We start from the raw sequence: 12,500 nt of genomic DNA on the forward strand, positions 1-12,500 counted from the left end.
ATAAGGCTGGAAAAGGAATGTAAATTCAGTTACAATGAGCACTATTGCAGCATAATGAAGGGGTTTAACCACTTATTGAAACACACACAAAAATGTGTAAAATAATGCTTTGTTGGCAAAAAAAAAACTTTTATGTGTCCCACATTACCAGGTAAAGTGGGACATCTAGTAATGCTTTGTTTATGCTATAAAAGTAATTTAATTAGACAGTTCACACATTTTTAATACCAATGCATCACACTGCACTTAAGTTCCCAACTAAATAACAACTTTCACTGTCATCGAACCAGCGCTTTCAAACTTGAAGCGTGACCCCAACGCTAGTCAGTGGATAGCTAGCATATAGACTGCAGATCACTAAGGTTTACATCAGTTACACTTATCTATTGTATAAGTCAAACCCCACAACTAAATGAATCTTGTCACACCCTTTCACCTAGCATTGTTGTATATAAACAAATTATTATTAATTTTAGCAGACTAGGCTGACAGACCATGGCTGTGTCTATTACCGAACACTTTACGAAGTACACTGCAATACAGTGCACTGCAATACAGTACCAGGGAGTCTGTTGGCTGAGCGGTGAGGGAATCGGGCTAGTAATCCGAAGGTTGCCAATTCGATTCCCGGTCATGCAAACTGACGTGTCCTTGGGCAAGGCACTTCACCCTACTTGCCTCGGGGGGAATGTCCCTGTACTTACTGTAAGTCCCTCTGGATAAGAGCGTCTGCTAAATGACTAAATGTAAATGTAAATACAGTGTAACTTACTCATTGGAACACTTATGTTAACCACTTGGCAGAAGTGACGGACGCAAATCTGCTCGCATCACCTGCGAATCTAAGGCGGAAGTGACAGACTCAAATCTTGAGACGTTCGAGACATTTCGTTCGCCATTATTTTAGAAATGAAATGAAAAGCTGCCGAAAGGGCTCCTCCTCTTCCGCTACGTAGCCAAGATGGCGCCCGTTTAGGGCGAGTAGTGTCCATCGTTGTACACTGCATTTTTTGACCGTTTGCAGTGCGCCATCCGGGTACTTTCAGTGCCCTGAATTCTGCTGGTTCTGTCAGTGTAAGATAGCCTGGTCCTAACCAGACTCTCGTACATTTCATTTGTACAGAGAGGCTGTGTCTACTACAGCGCACTTTACTAAGTACAGTGCACTTACATCTGTAGTGCACTCCGTCGCTGAGTAGTGCTGTCTCAAATGGAACACTTAAGTTAACCACTTGGCGGGAAGTGACGGACGCAAATCTGATTGTGACACCTGTGAATCTAAGGCGGAAGTGACAGACTCAAATCTGCTTGCGAGTCATTTCGTCCGCCATTATTTTAGAAATGAAATGAAAAGCTGCCGAAAGGGCTCCTCCGCTTACGCTACGTAGCCAATATGGCGCCCGTTTAGGGCGAGTAGTGTCCATCGTTGTACACTGCATTTTTTGACTGTTTGCAGTGCGCCATCCGAGTACTTTCAGTGCCCTGAATTCTGCTGGTTTTGTGAGTGTAAGCGCCCTAAGCACTGAAAGTCAGTGCTCGAAGTGCACAAGTGCGCGGTAGTAGACACAGCCAGTGTCTGGCCTTGCTCCATTGACAAGCGTTGACTTCCTTGTAGGCGGGTACTCTGTTGAAGTTTAAAACTATTGGATCTGCCCAGAGCCACTCTGATATGCCATAACCAATCGTTAGCGTTCGCCAAATTCCTTCACCACTACTGTAACAGAGCTAGCTGCTGTAGCTGCAAAATCAAACTGTTCCCGAACCCCGTGGGGAGGAGGGCCACAACATCATGGCCACCAACAAAACTCAGCAAAACTTGTTCTTGCTCCAGCTTTAGTTTATAGATATTCGGCAGTGTTGCCACAACAGACAGAATGGCTTCGCTCGCATCTTTCTCCGCCGCCATTACGGAACTACAACACAAACTAGCGCACGACATCAACGTAATCGTTCTCAGCCACTCCCTCTGTTCGCTGATTGGCCGGTTGAAAATAAACCTGAAAAATCTGACTTACGTACCGAATGGCCAGACCTAGTACAGAAGCAAAATCAAAATTGAGCGGAAGCACGTAGGAGGGCAGAGACAGGCTAAGTGTAAGCGCCCTAAGCACTGAAAGTCAGTGCTCGAAGTGCACAAGTGCTCGGTAGTAGACACAGCCCATGACTGTCGCACTTTACCACACAAGCTGTCCCACATTATCTGAAAATGCTGCCTGAGTGAAAGAGGGGGTAATGTTATTTTTGAAAGTGTGTAGCTCCTAAAAAACTGTGTATTCCCATTTAATTCCAACATGAAAATGTTCCTAAGCCTTAAAACCATCTAGGCCTACAGAAACACCACTGGGGTGAGTTAACAGTTTTTTTGTAAGTCTACTGGAGCCTTTAACAAAAAGTGTCTCACATTACCTGAAATCACCCTACTCTTCAATAGCTACTATATTCTACTACATCCCTTTGATGCTTTGACAGCCGTAATTTCCATCATTTATTATTAAGTACAACCAAAGACATTAACCTTTAACAACGCAATCAAACTGGAGAGTAACCAAAACAACTGTGATACGTAGTAAAAAAATCTCTTCTTTTGTATAGAATGGCATGATTGCATCACATGACTAAAAATACGTTCTTGTTTTCGAAAGTTTTCACACTACAACGCAAGTTTTCACATTTTGGAAAGCCAAAACGGAGATACAAATATGCGTTTTCAAACAAAAACGTAGGCCTATTAGTGTGGACAGGGCCACAGAGAGAATACTAACAACATAATGTTTTCAAGCTCATGCGGGCATTGCAGCACATGTGTCACTAATTACTGTGCTTAATTAGTGCAGATCAGTCATCCTTGTTCTTGGTACTTCCGTTAAGGTTACTTGGATGCCAGGTGAAATGGAATAAGCATTACATGTTCAAATCCTGTAGAAAACCCTTTAACGTTTTAAGTTGGAAAAAATCCCTTAATGTATAAAGAGTGACAGGAGAAGGTGGAGTGACGTAGAAGCTTACTATTTAACCACTTACCTAATAAGCTTATGGCGTACTACAGCACCTTTCTGGTGCTCAAATCTCTTAATTAACAGTACAGTGGATGGCTAATGAATGGAATAGAACTAGGTCAGTGGAAACTTAACCTTACCTTAACTGCCCTGTGGCAGATTTTCATAAAAAATTTACTTTGATCATACTGTCATCATTCCAGATACGATCTTTTAGTGACAAATTAAATTAGCTTTTTCTGCAGGTGCAGCAAGCCAAAATTAAATTTTGGAAAGACAAACACCATTAAAGTACATTTTACAGAGTGCTGTACTTGCATATAGCAAGATTGTTGTGGCAGACAGGTCATTGATTTCTGTGCATTGAGTCCATCTGGTCCGAACCTACCACATCGGGCCAAAGGTATATGAAGTCTGTAGCCTGAGAAGGCTTTGGTTGATCTTGACTGATTCATGATTGTCTTGTCTCTGTTTGAGTGTTTGATTAATTTTGTGTTAAAAGTGGCAGAATTTTTTAATTGGAATCGTTTAGCAGATGGGTTTGTCCAAATAAACTTAAGGGGTCTTGAAGGGTTTGACCCTCTGACTTTAAAACTACTGCTTGGCTAATTTATAAATCCCTGCTTAGCATGGGTGTCTATCCGGTGTTAAGCACAATTACGGACCAGACTTTTAACGCCTAACTTTTTTACAATCCCCTGGTAATCGTATTTAGACAATTGGTGCAAGCTTCCAAAAGGTATAAAAGCCACGACCAAGACAACACAGACTGTGGAGTTGATTAACACCATTGTCCTTAGACAGCAAGTTCCCTGTCAGAGCAGACCTTAGTGACTGAAGATGAACGGCACGGAGGGCAACAATTTCTACATCCCCATGTCCAACCGGACTGGGCTTGTCAGGAGTCCTTTTGAGTACACACAGTATTACTTGGCAGACCCATGGCAATTCAAATTGCTTGCCGTCTACATGTTTTTCTTGATCTGTTTTGGCTTTCCTATCAACGGTCTGACACTGCTGGTTACGGCTCAGCACAAGAAGCTCCGGCAACCTCTCAACTTCATCCTGGTCAACTTGGCTGTGGCTGGAATGATCATGGTCTGCTTTGGGTTCACCATCACCATCACATCTGCTCTAAATGGCTACTTTATCGCTGGGGCACTTGGCTGTGCCATTGAGGGCTTCATGGCTACCCTTGGAGGTAAGAAAAACTGTATATGAGGCTATACATTGCTTATATTGCCTACTCACCAAGCTACCATGTTACGTTTCTTGACTTGACAAATCTGCAACTAACATGATTTCATCATTTGAGATTTTAAACGCAATTTAATTGTATTCATTCTCAATTCTAGGTGAAGTTGCCCTGTGGTCATTGGTAGTCCTGGCCATTGAGAGATACATTGTGGTCTGCAAACCTATGGGGAGCTTCAAGTTTGGAACCACCCATGCAGCAGCAGGAGTTGCGTTCACCTGGATCATGGCAATGGCCTGTGCTGCTCCCCCACTTGTTGGCTGGTCAAGGTACAATACATAGTACTTACATACAAACACATGAAGCCAATATTTGTTCAAATTATTACATTAACCAATAACATACTTGGTTGGGAAATGCACTGTAAGTAAAGATATATTCTCTACACAGGTACATTCCTGAGGGCATGCAGTGTTCCTGTGGCCCTGATTATTACACTCTAGCCCCAGGTTACAACAATGAGTCCTACGTCCTGTACATGTTCATCTGCCACTTCATTGTTCCTGTTGTGGTCATTTTCTTCACTTATGGAAACCTTGTGTGCACAGTCAAGGCGGTAAGATATGTTTGGATGTTCATAACTAATAGAAATAGCTTTTTCCAGAACAGTTTTAGTACTGAATAATGCAAACAAGCTTCTCATTGAAACTCACTTTTGTGATTATGTTCTTAATTAGTCCAGAGAGATGAATGGAATGCCAAGCTAAATGTTGATCAGTCATGGAGTCATCCTCCACTCTTATCTTTTCACAATTTCAGGCTGCAGCTTCACAGCAGGACTCAGCCTCCACCCAGAAAGCTGAGAAGGAAGTGACACGTATGTGCATCTTGATGGTGGTGGGCTTCCTTGTGGCTTGGACCCCCTATGCCAGTGTTGCTGCTTATATCTTCTTCAACAAGGGAGTTGCCTTCACTGCCCAGTCCATGGCAATCCCTGCCTTCTTCTCCAAAAGCTCAGCCTTGTTCAATCCTATTATCTATGTGCTGCTGAACAAACAGGTGGGTAGCACAAGCCAAAACTTGAAAGTAATACCTATTCCAAATGGTTCACTGTTCTTTGCAGTTTTCTCATATTGATACTGAATATTAGTAATTGCACTGTATAGTTCCAATTTAGATTCTCTGTACCAATTCTCTGCTCTCTTCCAGTTCCGTAACTGTATGCTGACAACTGTAGGCATGGGCGGTATGACTGATGAGGAAACATCAGTGTCACAGAGCAAAACAGAAGTGTCTTCTGTGGCACCAGCCTAAAGATGTCCCACCTCAACAAGCAAGACAACATGCAATTCATCACCTTGATTTCCAGTCTGATCTGAGTATGATCTTCAAAAAAATACAAAAAATACAAATAAAGACATAGAAAGGCAAGAAAAAGAGAACGAGGGCTGTTTGAGATGAGACTCAACTCTATCTGCAATCTATATCTCTGTACCCTCATCACAGTAAAGGCAATCTCCAGAGAGGGCTTGGAGGTTTGTAATTTACCATGTGGACAGCAACTACTGGATAAACAACGAGGCAATATCTAGTTACACCCATTTAAAAGGCATTTGAAGAGTCAGAAAATTTGCTATTAAAACAAAGAGCAAACTTTCCGCTGCTTGGTGGTAACAAATGTTTGAATGGCTGAGCATCAGACCTGCCAATAAGCTCTGATGTTTGACTCAATCACAAGAGATATTTTTGTTATTGTAAGGCAAGAATTTATTTTTGGCCTGTGTCATCATTTGCTGTATATAATTTATTTTATAAATATACAAGTTAGATTAAGTTAATTAAATGCATGCATGAAAAAAAGTCTCTTGTCTTCATTAAAACACTAAGAAGTAATCTCAGTCAACCCAACATCAACTAACTCAGCATCACTTCTTGCCTGCATTCACTTCTAACAACATTCGTTCGTCGCAGTGGCAGATGTGTATATTTTGTATTCCAATTTAAATCAAAATGAGGGAAATTGTACATCTGCAGGCTGGACAGTGTGGGAATCAAATTGGAGCCAAGGTTGGTCAGTTTTGGAAATCTTATTTTAACCAATTTGCTCGAACTTGGCTAACTTGAGTACACTAATAGAACGTCAGTAGCTAACATCACTAGCAATCCCAGATAACTTCTAACAACATTCACTTATAACGCCCGCCTCCCCCTTTCCAAATTTCACTAAAGATCTCTTCACAGCTCCTAAATAAATAAAAAATCCATCTAACAAAGTGAGCCATGGTGAAATATCACTTAACTTTAGTCAGAATATTTTCTTTTTTCTTTACAGTTCACAAAACCTGCCCTTTGGGAAAAGTAATGCAAAAGTGGGAATTTTTATCAGTACCACTTAATGTGTTACGGTTTTTGACAATTTATATATATTATTAGTGGCATCACAATGCTAAACTTGCAGTATAAGAGAACAGCTACAGCCTCAAACATGCAATCCTCCATCATTAAGAGTTGCCTATTCTATAACCTTAATGTAGACTGTTAATACCACTACTGTCAATTGGGCATTTTAGGTATTCAATAACAAATATTTGTTATATGCTATTTAAATTTGTATATATATTTACGTCTTTGTGTGTCCTTTAGTAAATAAGTATTTATAATAACATGACCTGCTCTGCTTGCTCCACCAGCCAACATGCTTGGTTGTTACTATGGTTATTTCTATGGTCACGGTCCTATTTACAAACAAAAGAAATACGCCATGGCCTGATATGGAGTTTTTATACCAACACCATATATCTGGAGACAAATTAGAACAATAAAATTGACCTTTCCATACTGTACAATCTAATATGTAAGTTTAAAGATTGAATAGCAAATGTTTAAGTATTTCAGTTTGCAGTGTCCTTTGATGACTTAATAGCCTACGTTCGTATGACTTGTGTGTATTAGTAGTATTTTATGGTGCATACTGCTTTGAGGGTTTTTTCATGCTGCAGCCTGTACTCGACCCTTCAGCATGTAGACCACTAATGGCAAACGTTCTGTTGAGGAACTTTAATGCTGTGTTCACACCAAACGCGAATGTGCTTGAATGTGCCTTTGAATGAGGCGAATTTGTGTTTGGTGTGAACACAGCATAAGAATAAACTCTTGAGCCCTTAATACCCTGTGATCAAGTAACCACAGCAACAGTGACAGGGTTAAAGTCCAATACTTTTTGTGTTAGGGTTAGTAATAATGAACACTTAAAAAAATATATTGCTAAATAAAGTTATTGATTAAATAGGCTACACTGTCCCATATCAGTCACATAGCCTACTATGTGTCAAGTTCTTATTGCAAATTAACACATGCTATTTAGTTGCTAATAACCAAATAATTCTCAGAAATATGGCAGTGCCAGAACAATTCATTTCTTCTGTGTGTGTGTCTCACCCCATGTGTGGCGCAGTTAGCACCATGTTCATACTCTGTGTGTGTGTGTGTGTGTGTGAGAGTCACCCCATGTGTGGCACAGTTAGCAGCATGTTCTTACTCTGTCGGCTGGTACAGATTACTACTTGCCCTCCTATTCCAGAAAGCAGGTTATGTGATATACCTGGGTAAGTTGACACAGTTGCTACTAGCAACTGATGTTGCTACTAGCAACATCAGTAGGTTGCTGCAAAATTGTGAATCATTGTTAACTTGGTTATGTTGCATAACCTGCTTTCTGGAATACACCTGGTCTACTTCCCTAATTCAAATGTATGTAGGCCTATTCATTTCAGTTGATCTTCTGTGGATCTTCAATGATCCCTTTGTTGGGTAGCGTGCCTAGTAACAAATAATACAAACGGATCACAGAAAGAACTTCAATGTTTACATATGTCCTTGTTACTGTTGACAACAGTTTATTGTAACTAATAGCCAATGAGAATTATGAACTGACAGTTTCTGACTAAGAAACCTCCTACAAAATGTGACTGGCAGGATACTGATCCAATCACTTCAATTACCTTTCTTTGCATGGGTATATAAAGCAACACACCTCTGTAATCTTTATTTCAAGTATTGTACTACAGGAGGTTCGTCGCAGTGGCAGATGTGTATATTTTGTATTCCAATTTAAATCAAAATGAGGGAAATTGTACATCTGCAGGCTGGACAGTGTGGGAATCAAATTGGAGCCAAGGTTGGTCAGTTTTGGAAATCTTATTTTAACCAATTTGCTCGAACTTGGCTAACTTGAGTACACCAATAGAACGTCAGTAGCTAACATCACTAGCAATCCCAGATAGCTGTTAGGATGCGGTTAGCCATATTCGGTGTACTTTGTAAGTGGATTTGTGGAAGATTATATAAATTATTGGCACTCTGACTTAGACTAAGTATGAATAACTAACACCTGTTCAGTTTTGGGAAGTGATAAGTGACGAACATGGCATTGACCCCACTGGAACGTACCACGGGGATAGCGATCTTCAGTTGGAGAGAATCAATGTGTACTACAACGAAGCAACAGGTATTTTGTTACGTCATTGTGTACACAAAAATTATAAATTGTATTTGGTTACTTTGTTCGTACTGGTCCTATTTTTAAAACATACGTTGCTGTTTGGCTTGCTAGGGGGAAAGTATGTTCCCCGTGCAGTGTTGGTGGACTTGGAGCCTGGCACCATGGACTCCGTGAGGTCGGGTCCATTTGGACAGATTTTTCGACCTGATAACTTTGTCTTTGGTGAGAAACTGTAGATAGTAGGGGTGTAACAATATATCGTGGTACAATACGTCGTGGTGCAAAAGTGTAACAATATGTAGGCTATCGTAGTCATTTTTTAGATATGACATCCGTTTTATCCTTTTGGTTTGAACTACGAACCGTTTGCACCTGCGTCACGCGTGCACTGCACGTTCACCGCTTGAACTGGGTAGCCTAGCAGGGCAAAAGGAGTTCAGCTGAAACTGAAATAGAAGATGCCCCGTTCAAGTCCGACGTCTGGCAGCATTTTGGTTTTCCAGTCACTCAACAAAAAAACAAAACAGTATTACAGTATTTACACACAGTTCGTATTTTTTTTTTTTTATACCGTTCTCTTGTCGAGTGACTGGAAAATCGAAATGCTGCTAGACGTCGGACTGGGCGGAAGGGGCATCGTCTATTTCAGTTGAACTCATTTTGTCTCATTTAAAACGGTAACGACAAAGTCTTGCAATGGGTGCGATTCAAGTAGCCTACCAGAGAATGTCTAATATGGGGAGAACCATATAAGCAGAGCCTGTTTAATTATATTAGACATTTTCTGATAAAACTGCCACTCGGGAAACTTCCGAGTTCTGAACTGGTTGCAGTTCCACTCTGGTTCCATTTGAGGGCGCTCACCAGTGAGTGCAGAATGAATGGAGGTCTATGGAGCCATACCCCTAAAAATCCACTTCTCAGGATATAATGTTTTGTCTAGTAATTTGAATGTTGCATTCGAAAGAGGAGGCAAAGAAAATACACACTGCTCGGTGTTACGATTTTTTGTTCTAAAAAGCCTTTTAAAATGTCAATGACGTCATACAATCAGCACCCATTAGCAGAATGCTAGCGTGTTATGGGCAACAACGACTCACCCTGTAAGAAATCAAAAGGACATAAGTACTCGTTCATTCAACTTTCGACCTATAATCAATGTTGAACTTGCAAAACTACAATCAAATCTGAGATCTCTCAACGACAATCAGGCAAAAGAGACACATTTATCCGTCTAGCTCCATAGACTCCCATTCAGTTTGCACTCATTGCCTCATGCCGGCGATCGCCTCCAGTGGAACTCTCGTGGAACTGCAACTAAATTCGGTACAATGGGGCTTAGGAGTGGACAGGCTCTCCATAGATGGGCTCTGCATCTACTAAGTAACCCAAACAAACCCAAACTTTAAAGCCGTTTTTGTTGAGTTTAAGTTACTTCAACAAAACTAACTTGAACAACAATTTCTTCACTTTTACTGCTTTAAGAAGTTCTGTCTTCAAATGTCATGTAAAGCATCATCAGTTTTGTTCAGTGACACACACATTAACATACAGAGGTTAAAATAAAATCCTGAAATATTGCACATTCTTGACGTTGTTAAATTTCTGTTAACTTTTTCGGGGTTCAACATATCTAGATGCATATCTTATCGTGAACCCATTATCGTGATGTGTATCGAATCGTTAACTGAGTATCGTTACACCCCTAGTAGATAGTTCCAGTAGAAGTCTGCAATGTTTACTCTGTTGGTGTCATCAGATTTATGTTATTTAGTTTAGCATTTGATAATTTTCTCACAAACCAATGAGACTTTTACAACAAAATATTAATGAATTGGTTGAAAATGTGTGTATTCTTAGACCTTGTGGCAAGTGTTAACCATAAAGGACTTTGTCGTGTCTCTAGGCCAAAGTGGTGCAGGAAACAACTGGGCCAAGGGCCATTACACAGAGGGGGCAGAGCTAGTGGATTCAGTCCTGGATGTGGTGAGAAAGGAGGCAGAGAGCTGTGACTGTCTCCAGGGCTTCCAGCTTACCCACTCCCTGGGTGGGGGTACTGGCTCTGGCATGGGCACTCTACTCGTTAGTAAGATACGTGAAGAGTACCCCGATCGCATCATGAACACATTTAGTGTGGTACCTTCGCCCAAAGTATCAGACACTGTGGTCGAGCCCTACAACGCTACTCTCTCTGTCCACCAGCTGGTGGAAAATACAGATGAGACCTTCTGCATCGACAATGAGGCTCTTTATGATATCTGCTTCCGCACTCTCAAACTTACCACACCCACATATGGCGACCTCAACCACTTGGTTTCTGCCACCATGAGTGGAGTCACCACATGCCTCCGTTTTCCTGGCCAGCTCAACGCTGACCTCCGCAAACTGGCTGTCAACATGGTACCTTTCCCCCGTTTGCACTTCTTTATTCCAGGATTTGCCCCCCTTACAAGCAGGGGGAGCCAACAGTATCGTGCCCTGACAGTGCCTGAGCTCACCCAGCAAATGTTTGATGCCAAGAACATGATGGCAGCCTGTGACCCTCGCCACGGGCGTTACCTGACCGTTGCAGCTATCTTCCGTGGTCGCATGTCCATGAAGGAGGTGGACGAGCAGATGCTGAACGTGCAGAACAAAAACAGTAGCTATTTTGTTGAGTGGATCCCAAACAACGTCAAGACTGCTGTGTGTGACATCCCACCCCGTGGTCTCAAGATGGCCGCCACCTTCATCGGCAATAGCACAGCTATTCAGGAGCTGTTCAAGCGCATCTCTGAGCAGTTTACTGCTATGTTTCGGCGCAAGGCCTTCCTGCACTGGTATACTGGCGAGGGCATGGATGAGATGGAGTTCACTGAGGCTGAGAGCAACATGAACGACCTGGTATCTGAGTACCAGCAGTACCAGGATGCCACCGCTGAGGAAGAGGGCGAGTTTGAGGAGGAAGGAGAGGAGGAGCTGGCTTGAGGAGGAAGGAAAGGAGCAGCTGTCTAAACACACATCTAAGTACTCCACTTGCCTTCAGGATTCCTGTGTTTGTCAGTCTGTCTCTCTTTTTAACATTAAACTTTTGGCATTCATAATCTCTTTTGACCAAATATCTATTAAACGCCTACTTTCATGGCAATGCCTTGTGATTGCCATTTGTTCCACCTTCACTGCACTTTCACCTTCACTTTGTTGCAGTAAAAGGTTATACTTTGACTCTTGCATGATGCCCACTTCTCTCAAATCCACTATTCCCTTGATTTGCTGTCGGCTACTTAAGAATAAAAATCAGTGTTAATGTCCTGTTCATGTATTCAACATCTCTTAAAATGTACTATGGTTTTCTACATCAACGATGTAAGGCAACAACACGCAATGGCAACTCACATCCAGTAGATGGTGCTGTCATATCGCAGATAAATTTAAGATGGCTGAAGCGTCATGATATTACCCAAATTAAGTTGAAAGATTGTAACTCAACACACCAGAAGACATTGTAAATGATTGGCCTCCTATCAGAAGATATGTCCCAGTCGATTTCTATTATAGACAATTATCTTAATAAAAATGCTTTATGGTCAGTATTGGTAGGCTACACGAAGGCTACAAAATTCCATTTTAAACGTTATTATATGCAGAATAGCTGTATGGCTCCTTTTAGAATCCTTATGCTTTAGCTTTATAGCAAGTTCTCAATGTTTGCCTGCATTGAAAAACACTAACGTTTTCCCTCCCATAGGAGGAGCGCTTAGCTTACTTTGGGTCAGTTTTCAATGTACGGTTGCATTACAGCTTTTCTCCATTGATTTGACACATTTCT

General features: G+C 41.4%; 2 protein-coding genes across 6 annotated transcripts; both read left to right on the forward strand.

Annotated features, from left to right (window-relative positions):
- The first annotated feature begins 3,836 nt into the window (after window positions 1-3,836).
- Window positions 3,837-5,505, forward strand: LOC136956991 (green-sensitive opsin-2-like). Its single transcript, XM_067251076.1, has 5 exons — window positions 3,837-4,197; window positions 4,352-4,520; window positions 4,642-4,807; window positions 5,011-5,250; window positions 5,401-5,505. Exons 1-5 carry the CDS (start codon window positions 3,837-3,839, stop codon window positions 5,503-5,505), a joined length of 1,041 nt encoding a protein of 346 aa, XP_067107177.1.
- Window positions 5,506-6,169: 664 nt separating this feature from the next.
- On the forward strand, window positions 6,170-11,819 carry zgc:55461 (beta-tubulin family protein). Of its 5 annotated transcripts, none has more exons than XM_067249969.1 (4): window positions 6,170-6,258; window positions 8,590-8,698; window positions 8,804-8,914; window positions 10,599-11,819. In XM_067249969.1, the coding sequence occupies exons 1-4, from the start codon at window positions 6,202-6,204 to the stop codon at window positions 11,657-11,659; spliced, it is 1,338 nt and encodes a 445-aa protein (XP_067106070.1). In that variant the 5' UTR covers window positions 6,170-6,201; the 3' UTR covers window positions 11,660-11,819. The 5 variants fall into 5 exon arrangements, with proteins under 5 accessions (XP_067106070.1, XP_067106066.1, XP_067106067.1 ...); XM_067249965.1 differs by lacking the exon at window positions 6,170-6,258 and adding an exon at window positions 8,250-8,368; XM_067249966.1 differs by lacking the exons at window positions 6,170-6,258; window positions 8,804-8,914 and adding an exon at window positions 8,250-8,368.
- The last annotated feature ends 681 nt before the right edge of the window (window positions 11,820-12,500 follow it).

The sequence above is a fragment of the Osmerus mordax genome, chromosome 14, assembly GCF_038355195.1.
Source record: "Osmerus mordax isolate fOsmMor3 chromosome 14, fOsmMor3.pri, whole genome shotgun sequence".
Lineage (NCBI taxonomy): Eukaryota > Metazoa > Chordata > Actinopteri > Osmeriformes > Osmeridae > Osmerus > Osmerus mordax.